The 23,632-nt window shown below is 50.1% G+C and overlaps 9 protein-coding genes across 9 annotated transcripts; 4 read left to right on the top strand and 5 right to left on the bottom strand.

Annotated features, from left to right (window-relative positions):
* Window positions 1-701: 701 nt before the first annotated feature.
* Window positions 702-1,733, bottom strand: artA (14-3-3 adaptor artA; the record flags this gene model as incomplete). Its single annotated transcript, XM_032060807.1, has 5 exons — window positions 702-806; window positions 865-935; window positions 997-1,238; window positions 1,310-1,616; window positions 1,673-1,733. The coding sequence occupies 5 exons, from the start codon at window positions 1,731-1,733 to the stop codon at window positions 702-704; spliced, it is 786 nt and encodes a 261-aa protein (XP_031909121.1).
* Window positions 1,734-4,015: 2,282 nt separating this feature from the next.
* On the top strand, window positions 4,016-4,634 carry BDV38DRAFT_287150 (uncharacterized protein; the record flags this gene model as incomplete). The annotated part of the gene is made up of 4 exons (XM_032060806.1): window positions 4,016-4,146; window positions 4,266-4,331; window positions 4,453-4,518; window positions 4,595-4,634. 4 exons carry the CDS (start codon window positions 4,016-4,018, stop codon window positions 4,632-4,634), a joined length of 303 nt encoding a protein of 100 aa, XP_031909120.1.
* A 155-nt stretch (window positions 4,635-4,789) lies between these two features.
* Window positions 4,790-7,561, bottom strand: BDV38DRAFT_195201 (putative nucleoporin Nsp1). Its single transcript, XM_032052335.1, has 3 exons — window positions 5,473-7,561; window positions 5,278-5,401; window positions 4,790-5,222 (listed from the first exon to the last, which is right to left on the bottom strand). The coding sequence occupies exons 1-3, from the start codon at window positions 7,230-7,232 to the stop codon at window positions 5,013-5,015; spliced, it is 2,094 nt and encodes a 697-aa protein (XP_031909119.1). The 5' UTR covers window positions 7,233-7,561; the 3' UTR covers window positions 4,790-5,012.
* BDV38DRAFT_195130 (DUF5102 domain-containing protein) lies at window positions 7,483-9,919 on the top strand. Its single transcript, XM_032052334.1, has 4 exons — window positions 7,483-7,823; window positions 7,891-8,505; window positions 8,565-8,818; window positions 8,902-9,919. Exons 1-4 carry the CDS (start codon window positions 7,733-7,735, stop codon window positions 9,610-9,612), a joined length of 1,671 nt encoding a protein of 556 aa, XP_031909118.1. The 5' UTR covers window positions 7,483-7,732; the 3' UTR covers window positions 9,613-9,919.
* BDV38DRAFT_259504 (MIZ zinc finger domain protein) lies at window positions 9,906-14,342 on the bottom strand. Its single transcript, XM_032055829.1, has one exon. The coding sequence runs from the start codon at window positions 14,055-14,057 to the stop codon at window positions 10,497-10,499; it is 3,561 nt and encodes a 1,186-aa protein (XP_031909117.1). The 5' UTR covers window positions 14,058-14,342; the 3' UTR covers window positions 9,906-10,496.
* A 1,334-nt stretch (window positions 14,343-15,676) lies between these two features.
* On the bottom strand, window positions 15,677-16,600 carry BDV38DRAFT_195094 (uncharacterized protein). Its single transcript, XM_032052330.1, has one exon. The coding sequence runs from the start codon at window positions 16,461-16,463 to the stop codon at window positions 15,975-15,977; it is 489 nt and encodes a 162-aa protein (XP_031909116.1). The 5' UTR covers window positions 16,464-16,600; the 3' UTR covers window positions 15,677-15,974.
* Window positions 16,588-20,073, top strand: BDV38DRAFT_195103 (putative polarized growth protein (Boi2)). The gene is made up of 3 exons (XM_032052332.1): window positions 16,588-16,769; window positions 16,846-16,989; window positions 17,056-20,073. Exons 1-3 carry the CDS (start codon window positions 16,712-16,714, stop codon window positions 19,791-19,793), a joined length of 2,940 nt encoding a protein of 979 aa, XP_031909115.1. The 5' UTR covers window positions 16,588-16,711; the 3' UTR covers window positions 19,794-20,073.
* Window positions 20,074-22,317, top strand: BDV38DRAFT_195097 (uncharacterized protein). The gene has a single exon (XM_032052331.1). The coding sequence runs from the start codon at window positions 20,354-20,356 to the stop codon at window positions 22,025-22,027; it is 1,674 nt and encodes a 557-aa protein (XP_031909114.1). The 5' UTR covers window positions 20,074-20,353; the 3' UTR covers window positions 22,028-22,317.
* BDV38DRAFT_195109 (60S ribosomal protein uL14) lies at window positions 22,288-23,259 on the bottom strand. Its single transcript, XM_032052333.1, has 4 exons — window positions 23,174-23,259; window positions 22,796-23,042; window positions 22,640-22,717; window positions 22,288-22,581 (listed from the first exon to the last, which is right to left on the bottom strand). The coding sequence occupies exons 1-4, from the start codon at window positions 23,191-23,193 to the stop codon at window positions 22,549-22,551; spliced, it is 378 nt and encodes a 125-aa protein (XP_031909113.1). The 5' UTR covers window positions 23,194-23,259; the 3' UTR covers window positions 22,288-22,548.
* Window positions 23,260-23,632: the final 373 nt, after the last annotated feature.

Genomic DNA, 23,632 nt, shown 5'->3' with positions numbered 1-23,632 from the left:
GGGGGGGGGAGCTGATGTTTGTATGGCGCGTGTCGCACGGATTTATCTTAGACGGATATAAAATTCGATGTGTAGAATGTGACTTTTTCTCCACTGATATCACACTGGTACCAGCATCAGTTACTCTACACAAAAGACTGTTAAGTTTGAAATTTCGGATTTCTTTGTTACCACTGCTGCTGGACTTTAGATCTAAATTCGAGCTCAGGCGGACAATCAACGCCATGCGTGCACGAAAGGAACCAAGACAATGTTCAGGTGATAGTCCAGGTCTTGCGAGGGATAATAATTTCACTGATGTTTGGTGGGGGCACGAGTCTGTAACAGGGAAAGGTATTCTTTGGGTAGTTGAGGCAATAGGCAAAAAATTTAAAAGGGAAATAAGGTAAAGATCATGCGAGAATCGAAAAGTTGAATCACAGATGGAGAACCGGTGCACGGGCAGAAGCTAATCACGCCCCAAAGTGAACTGCGTTGGAGAAAGAAAGCCGAGGACTCAAAGAGCATCGAGAACCCGAATCTCCATCTGCGGGCCGTGGCGCCAAAAAAGCCTCCATCTTGCCCTAGATTGTATGATACGAAAACGTCAAAGTCGCCTCGCTTCCTTTTCCTTTTCAGCACTCTAGCTCTTTCGCGTGAATAAACAGTCCCGTCGTCCGATTGTTCCATCCATGATCGGACGAGAGTCCTTCATCTCTTCTTTACTCGGCGGCGGGCTTCTCGCCCTCAGCAGCGGGGGCCTCCTCCTTCTTCTCGGCGGAGGCGTTCTCAGCAGCCGGTTCGGCCTCAGACGAGGTCCAGAGGGTCTACTCGGTGTTAGTACAGGTTGGCGGAATCGCGGTGACAGTGTGCATTTTATCTTACCAAGTTGTCTCTGAGAAGCTGCATGATGAGGGTAGAGTCCTTGTAGCTCTCCTCGCTCAGGGTGTCAAGCTCTGCGACAAACGTTAGTGAGTTGTCCACTTCAATAATCAGGATAAATCGGCTGAAGCATACCAGCAATGGCATCATCAAAAGCAAGCTTGGCCAAGTGGCAAGCCTGGTCAGGGGAGTTGAGGATCTCATAGTAGAAGACAGAGAAGTTAAGAGCCAGACCAAGACGGATGGGGTGAGTAGGAGCAAGGTCGGTCTGGGCGACTTCAGTGGCGGCCTTGTAGGCCTCGAGGGAGGCGTCGGCAGCGCCCTTACGGCGGTCACCGATGGCGAACTCGGCAAGATAACGGTGGTAGTCACCCTTCCTGTTGTTTAAAAAAAACCCCTCCGGTTAGAATCATACCAATCGCGTTGACGTAGGATGACAACAACATACATCTTGTGGTAGAAGACCTTAGACTCGCCGCTCTGAGCAGAGGGGATCAGGTGCTTGTCGAGAACCTCAAGGATATCATCGCAGATCTTAGCGAGCTCGGCCTCGATCTTCTGACGGTACTCCTTAATGAGGGAAACCTGGGACTCGTTGCCCTTAGACTCTTCTTTTTGCTCAATAGAGGTGACGATTCTCCAGGAAGCACGACGGGCACCGATAACGTTCTTGTAGGCGACGGACAGGAGATTACGCTCCTCAACGGTAAGCTCTACATCGGCAGAGGCGACAACCTTCATGTTCTCGACCATCTCTGAATAATCTGTCAATACCGAGTGACTGACGTCGGCGAAGAAAAGATAAACAGACCTTCGTAGCGCTCGGCCTGCTCAGCGAGCTTGGCCAGATAAACAGCATCTTCGTGACCCATTGTGATAGGATTCTGGTCGATTGTTAGTGGAGACGTTTTAATATCGAGCACAGCAATAGAAGAGCCAAAAGCAGCGGGAAAATCAAGTATGAAATGGGGCCTGAATCATGAATGGCATGAGGGGCAAACGGGTAGTCACAGGGTAAATGACGAGGCTGTGATAGTCAAGTGGCCCGAAGAACACGAATTCTAGATCCCTCCGTCGTCATGTTTCTTTCCTTCTAATACCCCCCCCAAAAAAAAGAAAGTATGCGAAGGCTGAATGGAAAAATAATTTTATGCGTTTTTCCAAAACCAAGAAAAAAACTCCCATTCGACTCCAGTATGAAATAAACGTAACTGGGGACGGTCGGGAATTGTTGAAAGTGGGCGTCGCACCGCCGGTCCTCCAGTCGGCTAGCCGTTGACTTGCGTCGCGAATGGGCGATTCCAGAGCGGTAGTCTAAACGGATATCATGGCAGCGAGAGCGACGACCAGCACAAGCAATTCACCCCGTCAACATCATACAGGCACACGCATGTATTATAGCCCAAATAACCCTTCGTTGTATGATTCCCAGACGGTTTGCGATGATGACGACCCAGATGATTGATGGTGATGGTTTGATATGGGGAGAAACAGGGAAAAGGAGGGGGAAAACAGTGGAAGATGACAGAAATGGAATGTTCTCACCTGATGAGTTTGGGGGATTTATTCAGGGGATGGTAGATGGAGATAATAAAAAAAGTTGGGAGGTTGAGAAAAATGGAGGAAGAGTTTTATAACGGGGGAGGGTTAAGCGTTAGTTGCAGGAATAAAAAGTAATGACAAAAGTCGGAGAGGAAGAAAGAGAGAGAGAGACCAAGAGGGGGGAAAGAAGTGGGAGGGGAAAGTAAACGGAAGGGGGGAGTTGGCGGCGGAGACCTAGAGAGTCAATCACTCAGTACCAGCGTCTGGCTCAACGCTTCAATAATTTGGGGGGGGAAGGGAGGGAAGGGAACGTCGTCGACACCTGAGGAATACAACACACCCGGACTCGACGGCCGAATCGTCCAGAATTGACTGTCTTTTTATACGTTTCAATTCGTTTCCCGATTACCTTGCATAGCTCGAAAACTCCTTTTCTTTTTTAATTGTTTGATATTATTCTAGTATTTTTATTATTGTTGTCATATCTAATCCCGTTTCTTTTATTTATTTATTTTTTCCTGTACTTAAGTAAAATACATTGATTCATCTTCCCTTTTTTTCACCCCCGTTCTACAAGAGCGGATGATTAGCCGCGAACTCCCTTTTCCCACATACACAGTCTCTCTCCTGACGGCCTTCTTCTTCGTCCAGACAGTCCGTCGTTTGTGTGGCTCGGTGGGCCTCTCAGCGTCATCCCTATTTCCCTCTCCGCCAATCGTCCCGCCCGCACCAGAGATCCCAGTATGGGTCGTTTCTTCCTTGTATCCTAGTGATTTGCCATTATTGAATGAGCCTCGCAGCTAGTGGTCCTAGTCCAATGGTCACCTCCTCCATAGGCCCATATCCAAGCGCCAGTCCCCTTTGAAGAAATGAGATGTCACCTACTATTATCGTGTTCAACTGTGATTAATGAAAGAATACTAACTACTCCGGGTGCAAATATGATTCCACGGATTTGGTTCGGGTATCGGAAATAACTACAATCGATAAGGGAGAGAGAGACTCGAGAAGGTTTCCAATTGTTTGCTCTGGACGGAGGATTAATGAATCGTTTTTTTTTTTTCTTTTCTTTTTTTTTTCTTTCTCACTCTTCTAGCCCCGACATCTAGAATGAATCCACCCCTGTTTCTAGAATTTCGGATAGGAAGGAAAAATGTGATACTAATTAATAAACACATATTGCGGTATTAATAGAAACATTCAATAATTTTTAATTTCCCGCGCGTGAGCAAAGTAGTAGTTGCTCAGTAGTAACTGTACTGGACTAGGGGATTCCACAACAACAAAATGGGCAGCAACAACAACATCGCTCACCTGACCCGCTGACTCACCTGTGTTGCTAACAGACCACCACATCACATGATCCACCGCGAACCCGAGTGTCGTCATTGGGTCTCGACCTTCGTCTGACAAGCCAAAACAACTGGAAGGTACCAGTGCAACCAACCATTCACCATTCAGGTACTTTAGAAGAACCATTTGTTCCTTCTCCCCTCATTCCTTCTTCTCATTCTTCTCTTTCTCACTCACTCACACATACTCTCTCCTACACCTCTCTTTCAACGAATTGCATCACATCTCACACCTCACCCTTCCCCTCCCTACAATCACCATGCTCCGTCAATCCATCAGACCTCTCACCACCGCTAATCGCGCCCTTGTCTCCCGGTCTTTCTCAGCTCTCGCCCCCAAGATGGCCGCAGGTGATACCGGTGCTCCCCGTCCAGGCGGTGCCGCGCAAGCGTACGTTGCTCTTTATCTCCCCCTTATTGTTTCAGCCTGTCAAAGAGGTCATCATCCGACCGCAGGATGATGACATCATCGTTGATGAATGGGACGCTGGCACTAACGCATGCATTCAGCGACCAATTCACCAAGCGTGAAGCCGCGCAGGAGAACCTCTACATTCACGAGAAGGAGCGTGAGAAGTATGTGTTCACCTTTTCTTCTTCTTTTTTTTTCCGAGCTGTTTCCATTGGCTCAGTTCTATCTGTCATTGGCCCAGTTCGGAATTCCCCGGTTGCAAGTAAATGCTAACTTTCTCTGTAGGCTTTTGGCCCTCCGCAACAAGGTCAAGGAACAGCGCAAGCACCTCGATGAGCTGGACAAGCACATGTATGTCTTCTCCGACTCACAGAATGAGTACTTTGCATTTGGATCGTAACTAACTTGCTTTCTTCTGCGATTGTAGTGAGGAGTTGACCAAGAGCCAGGGCGGTGAACAGAACTAGGTCCTTGGTCGACTCGGATGTCATTTTTGATGATCTCTTTTATATCCGATGACGCAGTTTCTTTAGCTCACAGTTCCCGACCACGGTAGCATGTTATACATGATTTAGTTTCCCTCGATGTAATCTACACTCTTCGGTCTATTTTGATCTCTCTTGTGAGTTTAGATATACGGTAGCTGGCATACCGCCAAGCCATGGACGCGTATAATTGTCATTAGACCATTGTTAAACCACCAACAATAGCTTGAAAATGGAAAGAAAGAAAAAGACACAGCTCCAACCCAGCACAAGTACATTATATTCTCCGGTCAATGATGATGATCGCCGTATGTTTCCTCATAACTAAACCCATGATTTCTTAAGCTCCTCATCACTCCATTACCGCCGTCCCATGTAAGAACGGTAGAAATCATCAGCCGCAGTCGAATTGCCCATGCCGGAGCTGCTGAAGCCATAGCCGAACCGGGAAGACAGAGACTGTCCAGCCTTCTGCGCCGTGCTGACCTTGGTTTGGAGTTCGGATGTGCCTTGATCGATAACCTGCAGTTGTGACAGGTGAGAATTGAGAATGCGCACGATTTGAGAGATCTGGCGGTATTATTAGTGGTGATACTGCGCAATCCGTAGGAAAAGCTATACTAACAGGTTCGTCTGCCTTGTTGGTCTTGCTGAGTGTAGCAGAGGCACCGTTGACCTCTTCAATCATGCTGGTCAGATCCTTGCCCATCTCATCCAGACGCTCCGAAAGCTTCTCAGCCAGCTTATAACTATGGGTATGTCAGTATGTACCATCTCAACGAGAAAACAGATTACGTCATGAAAATGGAACAATACGTACGTCCTCTCACGTTCCTGGTCAGGTCCCTGCAAAGATTCACCAGGTCCCACTTGCTTCGACATCATTTCATCAACTTCACGTTCATACCGATCCAGCCACGAACCCAGCTCCTCCTGCTGACCCTCAACGGAGGCAAGCTGGCGCTCGACCTCTTGTGTCGCACGCTCCGCATCAACCGTACTACCGTACAACTTCTGCACCTTGGTGCCATTCTCAACGAGCATTCGATCCCATTCGGCGACCTTCTCCGCCTGCTCTTTGAAGTCCTTCTGGTACTTAGTCAGATCAGTAGCCCACCGGGTGATGATCTCATCCATGGTCTTATTTTTCAGGCGAGACTGAGCTGGAGGAGTCGGCCCAGCAGTCGACGCTCCAAGCGCGGCGCCCCCGGTTGCTGCGTTGCTTGCCGCAGTGGTACCCGTTGTGCCGGTAGCGGTCGATGTTGCCGGCGCGGAGGGTGTGGTGAGCGATGGCTTGGAGGCATCTGTGGCTGCAGCGGGGGTTGCGGAAGTGGTTGACGGTTGTGAAGGTGCGGCGGTTCCAGCAGGCTTATTTCCGAACAATCCACCGGTGGGTGCCGCGGGTTGAGCAGCGGGGGCTGCGGTAGCTGTAGTGCTCGGTGCAGTCGACCCTGTAGACTTGGGGCCACCAAGCGCAGAGAACATGCCACCGCTCGGAGCAGCTGCAGGGGTTGTCGACGGAGTTGTGGAAGAGGTCGTACCACCAATGGCGGGGAATAGGGATTTTTGCGGAGTAGCAGATGATGCGGTTGGAGTCGTAGAGGGCTGTGCGCTAGTATTTGTGGTACCCAGTGAGAAAGCAGGCTTAGCCGCAGAGTCCGTTCCAGCAGCTGGCTTCTGGAAGAGAGAAGGTGTCTGAGCGCTCGTTGTACCTCCGGCGGAAGGAGTTGGGGCAGCGCCAAATAGTGGTTTAGGGGCAGTATCAGCACTGGTGGTCGGGGTTGTTGATTCCGCCGGTTTGTTAGCGTTTGCAAATAGGTTACCTCCCGCCGGTGCTGCTGGGGTTGAGCCAAACAAGGGCTTCTGCTGTGTGTTTTGAGTGTTCGATCCGAAAAGACCGCCGCCGCCGTTCGACTGAGTCTGCGTCTGTGTCTGCGAAGCTCCTCCGAACAATGGGTTGGTGGAGGGTGCTGTTGCAGTAGTAGGGGTGGTGGATGATGAGCTAGTTGTGTTCACATTTCCAAACAGACCGCCTGGTTTCTGTGCCGTTTGTCCAAAGAGCGACTGAGGCTGGCCAGTAGCACCTCCCTGTGGTGGAGGACCAGCAGGAGTTGTGGACGCGGTGTTGCCGAAGATCGAGCCTCCTGACTGTCCCGGGGTGGAAGTTGCGTTGCCAAATAGGCCGCCTGCAGGCTTTGCAGCGTTTCCAAAGAGACCACCCGCAGGTGTCTGTCCAGAGCTGGGCGTTTCGTTCGTCTTGGGGGTTTGCGATCCACTGCTAAATAGTGAAGGCGCCTGAGTGGTACCCGCGGGTTTATTCTGAGTACCGAAACTGAACGCAGAAGTTCCACTGCTGGGCGTAGCAGCGCTACCACTGGCACCGCCAAATAGCGTAGACCCTTGCCCACCAGTCGCAGAACTTGTGCCAAACATCGAAGGCGAGGAGCTGCCGCTGGCTGATGCTCCTATATTCCCGAAGAGACTACCCGAGCTCGATCCAGTATTCGAATTGCCAGCAGTCCCAAAAAGGCTTTTCCCAGAGCCCCCGTTGGAGGCTGGAGCACCGAATGAAAAAGACATGGCGTTGGGTTGTGAAGGAAGGTATCAACAGGGCTACCCTGAAGTGGAAAAAAATAGATACGACACGCAATCAGTCAATCAATCCGGGAATAACCAAAAGCTAAGAAACAAATAATTGAAGACAACTCACTGCGCCCAGAAATGATGAGCCCGGAAAGATAAATCGGCAGGTGAATGGCTCTTGGTATAAGGATTGGCGCAGTCCAACAGCCAAAACAATTAATTATTCACCCGAAGCTGAGAGTTTCTCTGGAGGAACCGCGCTTGGCTCGGCTGGGCGACTATCTCGACACCTCAGGCACTAGAACCTCTCCGTCACTGCCTCAGGCATATGTTCGAGACTCGCATGGAACCGGTTATTCTAACCATAGGGGACCAGCGACAACATCACCACCTGTTCACTGCAACCTTAGTTACTCCTTATACCACTCCAATCTTCCTGTCCCAGAACTTATTGTCACTTGTCTACATGTGCCACTTTGGAAAATAGACCTACTCTAATGTCCGAAAGGCCATCCCGCCCGTCCAGTTTGCACTTGGAGCCCCCAAGCAAAAGCGTAGAATTGGTGGACTCCGGGGCACGAGACTCCGGTATGGTACATACCGAAACCCTCAAGTTGGTCCGCTATATTTATCGCTGACAATATTACTTCAACAGCTACAAATAGTGACGATGATCATTTCTCAGATGCCAGCGAAGGCCATGAACGTGCCCATTCGCGCTCGGCGTCCGGTCGCACATCTCCTGTTCCACTGACTCGGGTGGAGAAGGTTGACGATACTCCTTCACACGGTGACGTTCCTGGAACTCGGGCATACGAGCTAAGGGAACACGATGCAGTTCCCGATGAGATTGAGGTTATTCCGGAAGGGTCACGCAGTAGAAGCTCCTCGACTGTGGGGCAACCGCAGCGCCCTTTGACCCCGGAAGGTTCACCGATTCCCCGGACAATAGTTGAGAAAGTCGATGCGGACCAACCAAGTCATGGAGAGATACCTGGTACCGAAGCGTATGAGAAGCGCAAGGCCGATGCGGTTCCCGATATTGTGACGACAGCCTCGGATTCGGATGCGAAGTCACTGTCGCACAGCCCGGAATCAAATGAGCGGGGTCTAGACGAGGGAATCTCTACGAATACGGATATTCCCGAGACAGTCCTCCAACGAGTAGATACTCTGCCGAATGAGGATACAGGATCAAGTCCAAGAGCACATCGAAGGCGGCCGAGCGATGCATTGCCCGACGTAACAGAAACTATTCCAGATGGCCCAGGTAAAATCCCTGACTTCCCTTGATAGCGTGGGTTTAAAATGGACGATTGACCAATACAGATGCATCGTCACCGTTGCAAGATAGCCCCCCGCATCAGAGTCATGACGAGCGGGAATCACCTGTGACCGGCGACAAAGGCGCAAACCAGGCGGCTGCAGAAGACTTTGATGATTTTGCGGAGGAGCAAGACATGGGAGAAGATGACTTCGGTGATTTTGACGATTTCGATGATGGTTTCCAAGAGCCCAGTACAGAGGTTGCTGATGAGGAACTCGTGGTCCAAACACCTCAACTTCATACTCCACCTACAGTTGTAAGTACCGCCAACACCTGTTGCATAGCTTATACCTCATATCCCCATGCTCCTGGAAAGCGTATGCTGACAATGCCTTGCAGCCGCCCCTTGTGGATTTCGATTCCTGTCAATCACTTCCTGATGTCTTTGCTGCCCTTGACGAACCTCTTGATCGTCTCTTTCCCGCTTCCAAGGAGGTTTCATTACTCCCCCCGATAGAACCGCTTCAAAACAACTCAGCTATCTTCAACACTGAACGCTCTTTGTCATTGTGGTCTCAGCTGGTTGCGCCTCCACCACTACAGCCCCAGAATTGGGTAAAATCTCGCATTCGTCGTCTGTTCTTAGTCTCGCTAGGAGTACCTGTCGATCTCGACGAGATCTTACCAGCTTCGAAACAAAAGAAACTTGTTTTGCCATCAATTAACTCCGGTAACCCCGATGCTACTTCGGGGACTCATTCCCGCTCGGGAAGTCAAGTCAGAAAAGACGGCGTCCAAAGTGGTGCCAACAGTCCGTCAACGTCTGGCCCACCTCGGAATAGAGCTTCATGGCGGCGTGAACCGTCTCCACCCCCCCAACTAGACCTCCCAGCCGTCCGACGCCTATGCTCCACGACAGACGCAGCCCTAGACGGACTCACGGATGGCGAATTACAAGGCCACGTGAAAGAGCTGGAAAATGTTACACTCCGCGCCAGTTCTGTCCTCGAATACTGGCTGAAACGACGAGACGGCCTAATAAGTGAGAAAGAAGCGTTTGAGGGCGTGATTGAGAACCTTGTCAATCACGCCAGGCGTGTGAGAAAATAATGTATAGCATAATGAATCTCCTTTTCCCTTTTATTCCTCTATCGACTTCCCCATCACCCCTCGCTGTTTCGACTTGGCCTGGTTGATTCTGGATCTGGGATCCCCTTCTCTTCATTACTTTATTAATACTTCTTGTGTCGGTGGGGTCTGGACCTTGCTATCCATTCTTTTACTCTAGATATGATCCCCGTTAGAATGAGATTATAATCTCTGTTAGATAGAATAGGTTAGCCAGGATAGGTAACCTGAGATCTATAATATACAATTCCGATCTATAACCCCTGTAGCTCTTCTCTGGTCCCAACACTGTATAATGTAGATACGTTCAACCAATTGAGTTTGAAACTGACCTTGTAATCTGTATGTAAATATATATTGATTGTACCCAGCACATAGACCATGCCGTCTCAACGATTCTACTGATTTAGAGAAACTTACCTAGTGCTTACTTCTTTTGATATTACAAAGGGACGTTTGTATCGACGTTCAAATTATCCTTCCCCTTCCGTGTTGTCTTGGTATACTGTACATGTCTGCATACATTCCGAGGGAAGAGATGAAAGCGTAAGAGATAAAGAAAGGCCAACCAATCCAAAACTGTACACAGAGTCCCATGCAGTGGTTGAATCAAGACTGCGAGATAGAAAAGAGACAAAAGGGGGAGTAAGAACCAACAACAACAATTTAAGCAAGCTGGGTATCGTGATCAAAACAAAAGCGCCTGACTTATTTGACAAAAGGAAAATCGCAGAGCTCACGTATGCAAAGAACTTGCAAGGAAGGAAGTAGAACAAATGAAGTCATCAGTCATGCAGGAGTTCTTTCCCTGGTAAGGGACTCGATAGCGATGTTGACCAATTTTTTTTTTCACTCCCTTTTCTTGTTTAATCCAGTGTAATAACTTCGGTTGGGTGTGTATTGCTGACCGGCCCGTTCACGGAATTGGTCCGTTCAGATTTTGGCCTCTGAGTAGCTGGAGCTGGGGAATGATTACTGGGTTCGGATGCTTTTCGTTTGGACGGGACTCGTTCCCCGGTGTTATCGAGGCCGCGTTCTGAAGAGGGTTGTGCGTCTGATTCTGATTTTAATTCCCAGGATCCGTCGGCTTTGATGAGGATTGCCTTTGCTCCTTCGAGTCGGTTGGTGCGTGCTAACTCCGCGCGCACTTCCTGAAGGTAACCATCGATGACCAATTGCTGGGGACGCGCATCTCTGCCGCAAATGGGACATTTCCAGTCATTTTTCAGGCTGCGTTTTCCCGACTTCGAGGCACGCGTCTGTATCCAGGTCAAGTGATCAAAGCAGTCTCGGTGTCTACAGGAGCGTCCGCGTACAGGGCGACTGAAGATTCGTGCGGTGAAAGGATCCACAAGGTTGATGCTGAGATGGTCACTGACAACACTCACTTCATCGTCCTGCGAGTTAGAAGAGAGACGCTGGCAAATCTGCTCCCGACATTCAGAAGCGGGTAAGGCATGAGCAAGTGAAAATGCTCGAACCAGATCTGATATCTCCAACACTTCAACTCCCATTGCGTATAACATATCATTTGCTTCAGCTGGGCTGCGGATAAAATGTAAGGATATCATATTATCCCCTTCCCTAAGATGATCAGTGACATCTAACGGGAGATCTTTACCATTATGCATTCGTCGGCGAACAAAAAGCTCCACCCCATTGACGTGAACATAGAAAACACTCGGCCACACCGATTCGGTAACAGACCACATCGTCTCTGCGACCTCACTGGCTGCCGAGGGCATCTTGATACACCGTAGTCGATATACTCGATTGCCACTTGAATAGAAACGGAACGAGCGCTGTCCTATTCCGGCCGAGCGAGATTTAGGAAACTGGTCTAGATTATCCTTTGACAAAGTGAACTTCCAATGGAAGGCACACTGTTCCCGCCCGAGTGGTGTCGGTGGCACAGCGAACGAACTGAGATATTGGAACAATTCCATCTCCTTCTCGCCTGCAGGCCCTCTAGAAAGTAGGTAATTGTGTGGGTCACGTAGGTGGACCTGATGAAGAGCATCCCGAAGTGGTTGGGGCGGGATTGTATGCAATGGATGTGAGCCTGGAAGGGGAAGAAGAAGGGTAGGCGGGGGATATGGACGAGGCGGTCGTTGAGACACTGGAGAGTGTGGGGGTTGAGCATGATGCCTCAGATTCACTGGTTGCCCGGACGGCCCAACCCCATTGTTTCGTAGCTCTAGCCGAGGTGGCCGTGCCGGTACCTGTCGTGGACCTTGGACTGCGGGTTGCATTGACGGGATTCTGTCTCCCAGTGGAGGATGCGCAATTTGGGACGGATATACCATCGGCGGAACAGCTGCTTGGGCTGGAGCGCCGGTTGCTCTCGACATTGGATCGGACACCTGAAGTGTGTAAGTATGTGGAGTGGTCGGAGCGCCATTAATCCAACTTGAACGTCGACTGTGAACAGGAGCCGAAGGGTAAGAGCCCGAGGCGTTGGCTGGCATGCGCGCCGTTGGAGGCACGAGCTGATACGATGTTGGGGAGGCTACCTCAGGATTAACGGGTTGAGGTATTGGAGCGCCTGACGACCTGGTCACTGAATGAGGTACCGAACCTCCACGACTCGTCATCATAACTGGCAAAGGATGGGAATGTGTACTCATTGTACCCTGCGACACCCAAGGGCCGGGTTGACTGGGCAATGGAAGCGTCATCTGGGGATTGCGGACCTGAGGACTACCGGTGCTAGTAGGTCTGGCCACCAGATGTACCATTGGTTCTCCGATCGACGTGGGCCCATGGGACAAGCTCGGGGATGGCCCCGACTGATGCGTGCCATCTGGTGCAGGTACCGAGCGGTATGCCTGAACGACCTTCTGGGTTTCTTCATGAACTTGTGCATTAGACACCAGACGCGATGATGCGCAACGCTGTTGGTAGTACCGTAGATCTAGCTCCCAGACGGCCTTCAAATGCTCTTCACTCTTGGACCCGGGCAACGTACGACACGTGGACAGAAAGACCGTATACGCTAAAGGCCCCGATGTGATTCCAAAGTTCTTCACAAGCTCCTCGACCAACGGTGGAAACTCTCGCTTTCGCACTTCCTTCACATACATGGGCCACTTCTCACCTAGCAAGCGGAGACATTGCCCGGCCTGCTCCACAGCTTGTCCATATCTAGAACTCTGTATCAACCCTATAAGCGGGGCGGGGAACTGAGCAGACCATCTGAGAAAACCCCCTGAGACCCGATTGTTTTCTACTAGGAGTCTCCTAATCACGTCTAAGCCACACTCCTGAAGCACAGTATATCCCGGCAGCTGGAAAAATTCTTGGGGGGCAAGGCTATGCAGACAATACACCTGATGAATCGCGAGGAACAGAGGGTCTCGTTCAGCACAGGCTTGGTACAGAAGCTGCGTCCGTGGCTGTTCTACATTTCCGAGACAATCCCTCTGCTTCAGTTGATTTTGAAAATTTTCAATTGTCTTCAACGATTGTTCGTAAAATGCGTCATCCAGGAGGGGATTGTGGAAAGGATTGCGCCGGGATGCACTAGGGGGCTGCACCATCTGCTGCCTAGGGGATGCAGCAGACGGTGGGAAAGCTGGAGACAAAGCTGGAGAGTGTGAGTGAGATGCGAGCGAGTCCCGTCTCTGCAGTTGCAATGAAATATTGCTCCTTCCCCATTGGTGTCCGGCCCTGGTAGGATTCCCGGTTATTAGATTCGCGGCTTCAACCTCAGCTGGTGAAGATATAGGCACTGCTGTCCCGATCTGGGGCTGGTGAGGCAGCGGCGCTGGCCCCACGGTGCGAGGGGACGGGAAAGCTGCAACCGAGGGACTCGCTCCATTGTAAGTAACGACATTGCTGGAGCTGTCATGTATTGGAGAAGGGACTACGATTGGGGTGTGGAGGGTACGTGAAGCGAACGGCCGAGACACCACAGTGGTCGTGGTAGCTGTCGCTGCTAGAGAAGGGTCGGGCCGCGCTCGGTCAGAAATGACGTGCCCGGGCGAGCCCCGAGAAACGGGAGATTGCTGCTGAAACTGCTGCTGTGCGTGACCGGGAGTCACCGGGGATATTACATTCGGCTGCGATTGAGGTTGTGAGGGCGGAGCGGCGGCAGATGTGGTGCCTGGCGCGGCATTCTCTTCATGACTTTGGGATGGCACGAGAAGCACGCGAAGAGAGGACGACTCTCGCATGCCTTGTTGACGCGTCCGGCCAGCAGCAGCAGCAGCATCAGTAGCAGAAACAGCAACACCGTTATTCGAAGGAGTAGCGGTAGCCGAATCGTCAGGTAATTCGGAGTGACCGGAGAATGAAGAGGAACTGTTGGCTGCATTCAGCATCCACGATCTCCGCACACCACCTAGAAAAATGCTGGCGGTGGAATTGGACGATTCGACGGAATTTGGGTTAGAATTAACATTAGGTAAGTGGGGAGTTGGGCTCATGATGACAGAGCATCTTCTGGTTCATTTTCTTCTTTCGCTTGGTTTTCTTTTCCTTCGCCTGAATGCATAAGAAATTGTTGAAGTCTAGATTGAAATTGAAATGAGGGAAGAATCCATGTAAATGTGAGCGAAATCAGTTTGTCCGGGAAACAGACCGACCGACATACAAATATGAGAACATAATTTTATTTTCTTTAAAAAAAATATAAAATAAAAAGAACGGAAAAGAAAATAAATATCAATTATTGCACGTAACATACATACACGTACTCTGGTACCGCTGAGAACAGATTAACATGATGCTGTCCCCCTAAAGTAGGTAGAAAAAAAGAAAAGAAAAGAAAAGAAAAGTTCACTTAGGTTGAGAGATACTAGTATAGCAACCAGTGAACGAAGAGAAATTCTACGGGGTTTGCTAGTAAGTTGATTGATTACTCACCGTCGTTCAATGCTGTGTGATACGGAGATGTTCTAGCATTTCCGTCTGAACCACTTTATATGGCCCTTTTTTTTTTTTTATTTTTCTTCTCTCTCTCTCTTCAGGTTTTGTTTGTATTTATTATTTGATCTTATTTTACCTTTAGTTTTTCTTTTTTTGTGTTGCTTTTTGTTTCTTTTTTTTCTTCTCTCGATTATTCACTCCCTATCAATTGGATTCTAGATTACTAGTAATTACTAAAAAAACCAACGCTAACTAATGTAGTAAGAGTCGTAGTAATGCTTATGATCCATGCAGGCGCTTAACTGAAACAAGGATAAAAAAGTTCAGTGTAGGGGAATAATCAAAACCAAAAAAAGAAAAAAGAACGAGGAAGGAACAAACTGATTCTCATTAAGCTCAACTTTTATGCATGATTATCCTCTTGAGTCTCAGGATCCCCATGCATGACCCCAAGTCAGTTTATTGGGATGGAATGAACCCATCAAGGAAGCCTAATCTTTCTGGACCTGTCAAGTCTCTGAGAACGCCGCATTAGTTGCAAGGCATGTCGATCCCTACCAGTCCTTCCCCAAGAGTCAAGTGATGGACCCAAGGGAGAGACTTATCAGGTTTATACGCCATGTTATGTATCCCTTGGATGGTGTGGCTGGGGGGCAGCATTATTGTATGTACTATAGGTACTAGTGGTATCTCGTCCACGGAGCATCCTTATTTCACTCTGATTGGAGAGAGTTGATAGAGTCGAGAATGATTCTATACATATTGCGTTCGGTGGGGAGAAGTATATCATATCAATCCAGGTTTGAGTTGATACATTGGAGCAATGATTGCCGTTTGCACTCGTCTGATGCATACATATAGAACGGAGTTGATCGTCATTTTTCTGACTGGTGTTTATTAATTTATTCTATTTGAAGATCCTCCCCGTGGAGAAGTGTCAGTCGTTGATCTATGTGTACATATAAATCAATGTAAGGCACCGTTCCTCTCTTGGGTGAACAGCTGTTTGGTGATGAAGTAGTCGTTGGACTGAGACTCTGTTGGCTCCAGTCATCATCTCCCATCTCCCTCCCAATTAGGGCTCAGTGTATCTGCCCATTGCCTCACTCATGCTACAGCAATTGCAGAGCACCATCCGCCTTGGATTTAATTCTTAAACCGAGGACTTTGGGTCAATTCTTTTTTCTCTGTGGTTCCGATTCCCCTTTGTGTTCTTATCCTGACCCCAGTCGTCGTCCTCATTTCTCCTATCCAACATACTCTTCCAGCTCATACCTCAGGCCACACCCGGTACCCTCAGGCCTTTTAAGGTGTATGTGGTGACCGGCGTGACTTCCCGCAGCCTCACCATTAATTCCCTTCTTGGGACTGACTCTACAATTTATTCATCTACTCCTCTTTTCCTCTTCTCCTCTCTCTCCTCTCTTTCTTCATCCTCCCTCTCTCCACCACATACCACAAATCTCCCAGGCTCATCAGGGAGGCCACCGAAGAGAAGGGAAAAGGCCAAAAGAAAAACAAAGCAAAAAGCCAAGAAGCCCAAAAGAGAACTCAACGCCCAGTTGTCTCAAGACTAATTTCCTCCGGGGGGGGCCATTTAATTTCCACTTGTGACCCGTGCAGCGTTGCCGCTCAGTTAGCGCCCCTACTGTACGTCGATTACAGCAGTTAACCCTGACCGACCTTTGAAAGCACACCTCAAGCGCCTTAGATCGTCGTTTTACGTGCATCTGTTCCTTTTGGTCGATCTGATCCTGGTTCGTAAGAAGAGCTAACGGTTGTTCTTTTTTTATCGCTTCGAACCTAGCTTCTGACGACGCTTCCGAGGAGTTGACCAGCGATCTATATATCATCAGCTCCGGCCCTCTCTCTTCCTTTTTTTTTTTAGCGCCACTGGGAAAACGAACTTCCTTCCAGACCCGCCGCTTTCTTGTCCCCGCTAATTCTCCTTCCTTCTCGCCCATTTGAGGCAGGCTTGGAATTCCTCAACACAACCCGCATTCTAATTACATTCCATCCACTCCCCCAACCTTCGTTACTGCGACAATCTTCGCCCCAGCCATCCGCTGCCCCTGTGGTTTTCAAGATCCCCCCCGCCAGGGCTGCGGCCCCTATGTCCTGCGCAATCCCTCCGCTGTTACCACTGCGTTCTTGTGACGTTTGACCCCACTCTGGCTCTTTAGACATCATTGACTCTGAGGAACCACCACCAATGGCTCTCGCAACGCCTCCTCGCAATGTCCACCCGGGAGATCTACTCTTGGTTGTTCGTGAGTGACCCGACCGTGGTCGCATACACTTTCCGCGACACTCGGTTTACTTCGATAACGCTGACCGTGTTGGCAGATGATTTTGAGGCCCGTGGACCGGATGAGCTCAACTTGCGTCGCGGCGAAAAAATTGAGCTAGTTGAGTTGGACGATGGTTTTGGTGATGGGTGGTATCTCGGAAAGGACTTAAACACAGGGACTCAAGGCCTTTTCCCGGGAGGTATGGTCTCACCAAAACAGCTACTGTTTGAAAGGAAGTGTCGCTAACGCAAGCACAACCCATCAGTATACACTACCGCGGCCCCAAAGATCCCCATCCGGCCGCAGAAAGACACCATTGGGTCAAATACACTAAAAACCGACCTCCACCATGTGATAGGACAGGAGATATTTGCTTCACCTATTAGTGGCGAATCTACGCCCCAAGCGTCCCGACGTGCCAGCACGTCTGATATGAGCGCGCCAGATATTGATGATTCAACAGCCCCGACGCCCTCCCCAAAGCAACAGCAGAGGTCCAGCTCCTCGCCATTACCGACGTCTAAAATGGCGATCGACATACAGAAGACCATCCGACAGTCTATTGAAGGTCACTTGAGTGGCCAGGACAGTCCGGTGATGAACGAAACCCTGAGTGTCATTGATGAACACATCACCGATCTGAGTACACCTCGCCACAGTGTGACTGCCTCCCAAGATTCCAAGACGGTGAACGACTCGGCAAGTGAATATAGCAGCACACTCGAGCACCGAATGTCTTACATTAACGGACATGAAACCGACGAGGAAGAAGAAAGACAGCCGACAGAGGAAGAAGTTCGCCGATGGAACCATTCCGAGACGGCGAAACATTTACGTCAGCTGGGACTTGAAGCCAAACACTGTGACATATTTGAGGAACAGGAGATTACTGGCGATGTACTCCTGGATATGAACCAGGATTTTCTCTTTATGAAGGAGTTTGATTTTGGTGTTATGGGTCGGAGATTGAAGACATGGCATAAAGTCAAAGCCTTTCAGGAAGAGGTCAAGGGTATTCCGCAGCAGCAATCGTCACGCAGCTCATCTTTTGCGACCCCTCAGGATGAACGTACTCCTAGTCGCACAAGTCACACTGGCCCGCTCTTTCCTAGAATCCCCAATCTGAGAGGGCCAAACGGCCCGGCACAACACCCGCGACTCGTCAGTAGCACTATGCAGAGCAGCACGGGCTCACCCCTGACGTCACAAGCTCCGGTATGGATGGACCACACTAGGAGACCATCGGCCGCGTCCATTCGTGAAATCAATCATTCGCGGCGCCATTCGTCGATCGATACCACCAACCGATACTCAGGGGCGGGTGACTCTTCTCCTGCCACCCACCACAAGAAAAGCTCGTTCGATCGGGGGTGGACCTTAAATGGTGCTTCGGGGCCCCAACGGCGTCCCGGGTCAGCTCTCGGAGCGCCAAACGAGATTGCCCCCCCTCAATCTGTGTTGCATGTGGCGGAGTCCAATGGTTCTGACTCGGCTACCGCCGTTAGCGATGATTTAGATCGCGGCTACTTCTCGGGCCCGGAGGGAGATACCCATAAGAATCGGCGTGTCCTGCAGAAACGAAGCTCGACCTATGGCAGTGTTTCTACGCCATCCAGCATTCCCGATGAGCACTTCCAGCTCAAAGTCAATAAACGTCACTCACGTATCAATAGTGCTGATTCTATCAGGGATGCGGCTCAAATGACACCCCCCGCAGCGAAAGCTTCCCCACCCAGGGGTCGTTTCAGGAGTTTGAGCACTCGAGCTTCGGACCGACATGGCCAGCAGTCATCTAATCCGCCATCTGCGGAAGAGAAGTCTTCTGGTTCTGGGTTCTTCGCCGCGTTTTCGCTGGGTGGGAAAAATAACGAGGAGCAGACGCAGCGCTCCAGCACTTTACCTCTTCAGGGAATCAAGAGCGCTGGACCTAAATTCCGACGTGCTGTTGGTCTCCGTGCCATGTCCGAGGCCGTTAAAGGGATCGATACCTCGGTTGCTCCCCCGTCTCCTAGTAAAGATCCCGAGTCTCCCTCAGCTAGAACGGGATCGACAACCCCTTCGACCACAAAGAGTTCAGAACGACATAGTACGGATGGTTCGGGCAAGGCTGTAGAAGGTGGTGCGTCCTTGCCGCGTGCCCGCACCCTCAGGCCCGCGACCAAGTCGAAGAAAGACACAAGCGCCTATACCCAGGGCCTGGAGAAGAAGACCCCGAAGGAGCAGATGCAAGGATGCGAGTTTTCGGGGTGGATGAAGAAGAAGTCTTCAAACCTGATGACAACGTGGAAACCGCGTCTCTTTGTGTTGCGTGGCCGTCGTCTGTCGTATTATTACTCAGAAGATGACCCCGAGGAACGTGGTCTTATCGACATTACGGCCCACCGTGTGCTTCGCGCGGATAACGACCCTCTCATCGCCCTGCATGCTACCTTAACTGGTTCCACAGCATCGCCAACGTCGCCGTCTGGGCCTACTTCCGATGACCCTTCATCCGATAAAGCCTCAGGATCGGAATCCTCTCTCCGCGGGTCCAAGCCCGTGGGAGAAGGCCCTTTTTTCTTCAAACTTGTACCACCGAAATCGGGTACTTCTCGGACGGTGCAGTTCACGAAGCCTGCTATCCATTATTTCCAAGTAAACAGTGTTGAAGAAGGTCGCTTGTGGATGGCAGCATTGATGAAGGCTACCATCGAACGGGACATGGAACTCCCCGTAGAGACTACCAATAAACAGAAGACTGTTAGTCTAAAAGAAGCCCGTCTAATGAACCAGCGGCCTCCCGCGCTGTTGCCGACGACTCCCGCAGCCCAGGAAACAGAGGGGAAAGACAAACGTTTGGCGACCACCACAGAGGAGGGCGGTTTGATGATTCAAGGTCTTAGGGATGAGCAAGTGCCTACCCACGGGGACGATGACGAGAAGAAACGGGTTTCGAGCCCTCTCGGTGGCCTTGATGCCGGCCAACCTTCTTTGCTACCTGAATCAGTTGCAAAGGTCGATTGATCGTGTTGCTGAGAGGACACAGCCGCTGCTTGATCACTTTTTGCTTTGCTTGCTTTGAATGCTACTATTCTGTTTGGCGTTAATGTGATATACCCCCATTTGGATTATTTGATCTCAAGCTTACTATCGTTTCTCCATTAATTTTACCGAATAATATTCATTGCGTTATCTCTTCCAACTATCGCTGGGTGACCAGGACCTCGAAGACAAGGCTTAATGAAATCCCGCACGAGCTCCAGTAGTCAATCTTGTACGTGTACTGGAACAAGATGGTTGATCCCGATAGGACTTTCTAAAATTAGGGCTGATGATCCATAAAGGATGATCACCCGCACGCCAAACCCTCCTTTCATGACCCGTCGTTTTTTCCTATTTTAAGTTTTCTGTTCTTTTCTTCCTTTTATTACACCTCATATGAAACAGAGAAGCGCAAGATGAGATTAGACTTATTTGACATGGCTTCCCTCTGAAACAGACCAGACCTCTAACAAAAAAAAACTAACAAAAACAACACGATATACTCCGCCAATGGTGCCACGATTATTCCCCGGTGTGCCTCCATGTCCCTCCGCCGGCTTCTTTCCTGCGTGCTCTCCCTCCTCCTGCCATTGGCGATAGCAAGCAGCCTTTACCTCTATTTTTACCCTGTCTTTCATGGCTGCGCATTTCCACTCCCTGCGGATAATCATACAGGGCTCCTTTCGAATTCGTTTACCAGTGCGCTCCGCCAACACCTTTCACCGCAATCTGCAGAGGACCCCGCGATCTTCAGACTTCTGGTCCTAGCGGATCCCCAGCTAGAAGGCGACAGCTCTCTCCCGAAACCCGAAGATGAGCTTCCAGCTCGGATTCAACATCACTGGGTGGCAGTAAAATCATCGGTGAACAAGACGGAGCCTCGTCAATTCCTCACCGCCGTCTCAACCGCATTGAACTCCTTCGCCAGCGAAGATATCCCTCGCGCCTTACGTGCAGCTCGGAAACGGCTCGATCTATTGGGCAACGACTACTACCTTGCGCATATTTATCGCACGCTACATTGGTGGAGTCGCCCAACGCACGTCACAGTCCTGGGTGACCTGATCGGGAGCCAGTGGGTGACAAACGAGGAGTTTGATCGACGCGGCCGCAGATACTGGGAGCGGGTCTTCAAGGGTGGCGAGCGCATTGCCGATGATATTACAACAACTGGCGCAAGGAATTATAGCGGTGACGAGAAGCAGAGTGATGAACTGGAGACACTCAATGCTACGCATTCCGCATGGACACAGAGGATCATCAACATTGTCGGGAACCATGATGTAGGATACTCTGGGGATGCAAGTGAAGCGCGGATTGAGCGGTTCGAGCGCGTGTTTGGCCGTGCGAACTGGGATGTGCGATTTCAACTCTCCCGAGAGCAGGTCGATAACGCGACTGCACCCCTCAATGCTCCCCCGACTCTGCATCTGATCAACCTCAACACCTTAACTCTCGACTCCCCGGCCCTGTCCTCGGACGTCCAGTCGCATAGCTACAGCTACATCAACGATTTGATCTCCCATCGTTTGTACCCTGTGGAAGACCGCACGACATTCACTCTCCTTCTTACCCACCTGCCCCTACACAAGCAGGAGGGTATATGCACCGACGGCCCTTACTTTACATTCCATGAATCAGACGACGAGAATGGGCCCGACGATGTACCGCGCTTTAAGGAAGGAGGACTGAAAGAACAAAACCATCTCAGCGACCACATCAGCAGCAGCGGAGTCCTCCAGGGGATTTTCGGCATGACAGGGGACGAAAGCGCCCCCGGCGGAGGAAGGGGACGGAACGGACTCATTCTGACAGGTCACGATCACACGGGTTGCGACGTGGTCCACTTTGTGAACCGAACTGTAGGTACAACAATCGCTGAAGACTCCGACTCCGAAAGTTGGAAATGGGACGCAAAACGCTACGATAGCGCTGTTGATAACTCTACGCCCGCCATTAGAGAGGTCACCCTTCGCTCTATGATGGGTGAATATGGCGGTAACGCAGGCCTGCTTTCTCTCTGGTTCGATACTACTGTGAATGAATGGCAGTATCAGATCACGATGTGCATGGCTGGTGTGCAGCATATTTGGTGGGCGGTGCATGTCATTGATCTGGTGACTTGTATTCTTCTTCTTGGGTATATACTGGCTGTCTTAGGGTCGAAACCAAGACTTACAAAGATAGAGGTTGGACAGGAGAAGAAGAGGAATTAATGACCAGTCATTAATATCCCTGGGAAGGAGTTGCTGTATTTTGCAGCTGAGACGACCTGGTTTTAGGGGCCAACAGGTATAGATTTCTTGTACTTATCATTATATAGGGAAAGGGTGATATGTTCTGTGGACTTGTATATTATGACATAAACCAACCATCAATGTACTTTACGATTACATGCAAACAACGATCCTTGGGCCCGGCTGGAATTAGTTCCATCACCACTAGATAAAGAGAATGACCTACTGCGATACGGAGGAGTATTTACGCACGAAGAAGGAATGTAAGAAGGACGCCCCCATTTTCTGAATTTTTATATTCCGAGTCGCCATATAAGAGACAAAAAGAAACACGTCATAGAGGAAATTGAAGTGATGAAACTCGCGGTTCTAGTATTATCACCCGGTCGTTCCTAATTTTCGTTTCCCGTTCATAGTTGCACCCAAAACGAATTTGATTTGATTCCCCTGCTTGGTATCGAACTATTTCCTTTAATATTTTCCAAGACGGTTCTCCTTGTTTACATGACAACACCAGAGTTGGAAGCGATACGCTGTTGGGCGATTCCGTTAGCATAATTATTTTCCAGGACAAGGACATGGGGTGCTTACAGGCCAGAGCTCAGCAGCCTCCTTTCCGACGGGGCCGGTGATGGCGGATCCCTTCATCTCACCCTTGGCGTTGACGATCTGTAGAGAGAGATGCATTAGCAATGTGACATTTTCTTTCGAAACATTCCATATCCAAGGTGAGCGGGGAATACGTACGACACCAGCGTTGTCCTCGAAGTAGAGGTAGATGCCATCGGGACGTCTCCAGGGCTTGCTCTGACGGACGACAACGGCGGGCATGACCTTCTTACGGAGCTCGGGCTTTCCCTTCTTGACGGTGGCCATGACCATGTCACCGACACCAGCGGCGGGGAGACGGTTGAGGCGGGCACCGGTACCCTTAACGGAGATGATGTAAAGGTTACGGGCACCGGAGTTGTCGCAGCAGTTCAGAACGGCGCCGCTATAAGAGTAGACTAGTTAGTTTCCTGACCGTCGAGGGGTTGTGACACTGATGGACGTAGGTATATATATGGGATTTTCGTCTCGATATTGGGGTTTCATGATTCGAAATAGGATCGGTTTTCGACGTACCAAGGCAGACCGAGCGACATCTTGAGCTTGTTGCCCGAGGAACCACGACTGTAGAGGAGCGATTCGTTAGCATAGTCTCATTTTCATTTTCTGACCGAGAAAAATTCAAGAGCGAAGAAGTTCGTTGTTTCTTCTAACTGTCCCGCAGCCAGAGTCTGAGTATCTCCCCGGGTTGTTCTTCTGGTCGTCATTCTTCTATCCTTGTCCCTTCTGCGATCCTTCCTCCGTCATTGTCCTTCTCTTTCTTCCTGATAATTGATTCCCTTTGCCCCGTATACCTTGCCCACAAACCCGGTTCGATAAACTCAGACCACCACCATTGTAGACTCCCTCGCTCGTAGTCGAACAACGCAGAAAAAAAGAGCCAGTAAAAACTCACCCTCTTCCAGACATCTTGGCTGTGTATCACGTAAACGGTGTCGGATACTAGAAAATTGGCGAAGGAAGCGACGAAGGTCG

The sequence above is a fragment of the Aspergillus pseudotamarii genome, assembly GCF_009193445.1.
Source record: "Aspergillus pseudotamarii strain CBS 117625 unplaced genomic scaffold BDV38scaffold_72, whole genome shotgun sequence".
Classification (NCBI taxonomy): Eukaryota; Fungi; Ascomycota; class Eurotiomycetes; order Eurotiales; family Aspergillaceae; genus Aspergillus; species Aspergillus pseudotamarii.
Note: the sequence above shows the minus strand (reverse complement) of the source record. Positions and strands in the feature narration are given on the sequence as shown.

Excerpts from the sequence above, each read along its gene's own strand:
- BDV38DRAFT_195130 (XM_032052334.1), top strand. The coding sequence starts at position 7,733 with ATGTCCGAAAGGCCATCCCGCCCGTCCAGTTTGCACTTGGAGCCCCCA. Across the intron at positions 7,824-7,890 it reads CTCCGGGGCACGAGACTCCG|CTACAAATAGTGACGATGAT; the intron begins GTATGGTACATA and ends TTACTTCAACAG. Across the intron at positions 8,819-8,901 it reads TTCATACTCCACCTACAGTT|CCGCCCCTTGTGGATTTCGA; the intron begins GTAAGTACCGCC and ends AATGCCTTGCAG.
- BDV38DRAFT_259504 (XM_032055829.1), bottom strand. The coding sequence starts at position 14,057 with ATGAGCCCAACTCCCCACTTACCTAATGTTAATTCTAACCCAAATTCC.
- BDV38DRAFT_195109 (XM_032052333.1), bottom strand. The coding sequence starts at position 23,193 with ATGTCGCTCGGTCTGCCTTG. Across the intron at positions 22,718-22,795 it reads TCGAGGACAACGCTGGTGTC|ATCGTCAACGCCAAGGGTGA; the intron begins GTACGTATTCCC and ends CTCTCTCTACAG. Across the intron at positions 22,582-22,639 it reads AGGCTGCTGAGCTCTGGCCT|CGTATCGCTTCCAACTCTGG; the intron begins GTAAGCACCCCA and ends ATCGCCCAACAG.
- BDV38DRAFT_195103 (XM_032052332.1), top strand. The coding sequence starts at position 16,712 with ATGGCTCTCGCAACGCCTCCTCGCAATGTCCACCCGGGAGATCTACTC. Across the intron at positions 16,770-16,845 it reads AGATCTACTCTTGGTTGTTC|ATGATTTTGAGGCCCGTGGA; the intron begins GTGAGTGACCCG and ends CCGTGTTGGCAG. Across the intron at positions 16,990-17,055 it reads TCAAGGCCTTTTCCCGGGAG|TATACACTACCGCGGCCCCA; the intron begins GTATGGTCTCAC and ends ACAACCCATCAG.
- BDV38DRAFT_195201 (XM_032052335.1), bottom strand. The coding sequence starts at position 7,232 with ATGTCTTTTTCATTCGGTGCTCCAGCCTCCAACGGGGGCTCTGGGAAA. Across the intron at positions 5,402-5,472 it reads GACCAGGAACGTGAGAGGAC|TTATAAGCTGGCTGAGAAGC; the intron begins GTACGTATTGTT and ends ACATACCCATAG. Across the intron at positions 5,223-5,277 it reads CCAACAAGGCAGACGAACCT|ATCTCTCAAATCGTGCGCAT; the intron begins GTTAGTATAGCT and ends TAATACCGCCAG.
- BDV38DRAFT_195094 (XM_032052330.1), bottom strand. The coding sequence starts at position 16,463 with ATGGGCGAGAAGGAAGGAGAATTAGCGGGGACAAGAAAGCGGCGGGTC.
- BDV38DRAFT_195097 (XM_032052331.1), top strand. The coding sequence starts at position 20,354 with ATGTCCCTCCGCCGGCTTCTTTCCTGCGTGCTCTCCCTCCTCCTGCCA.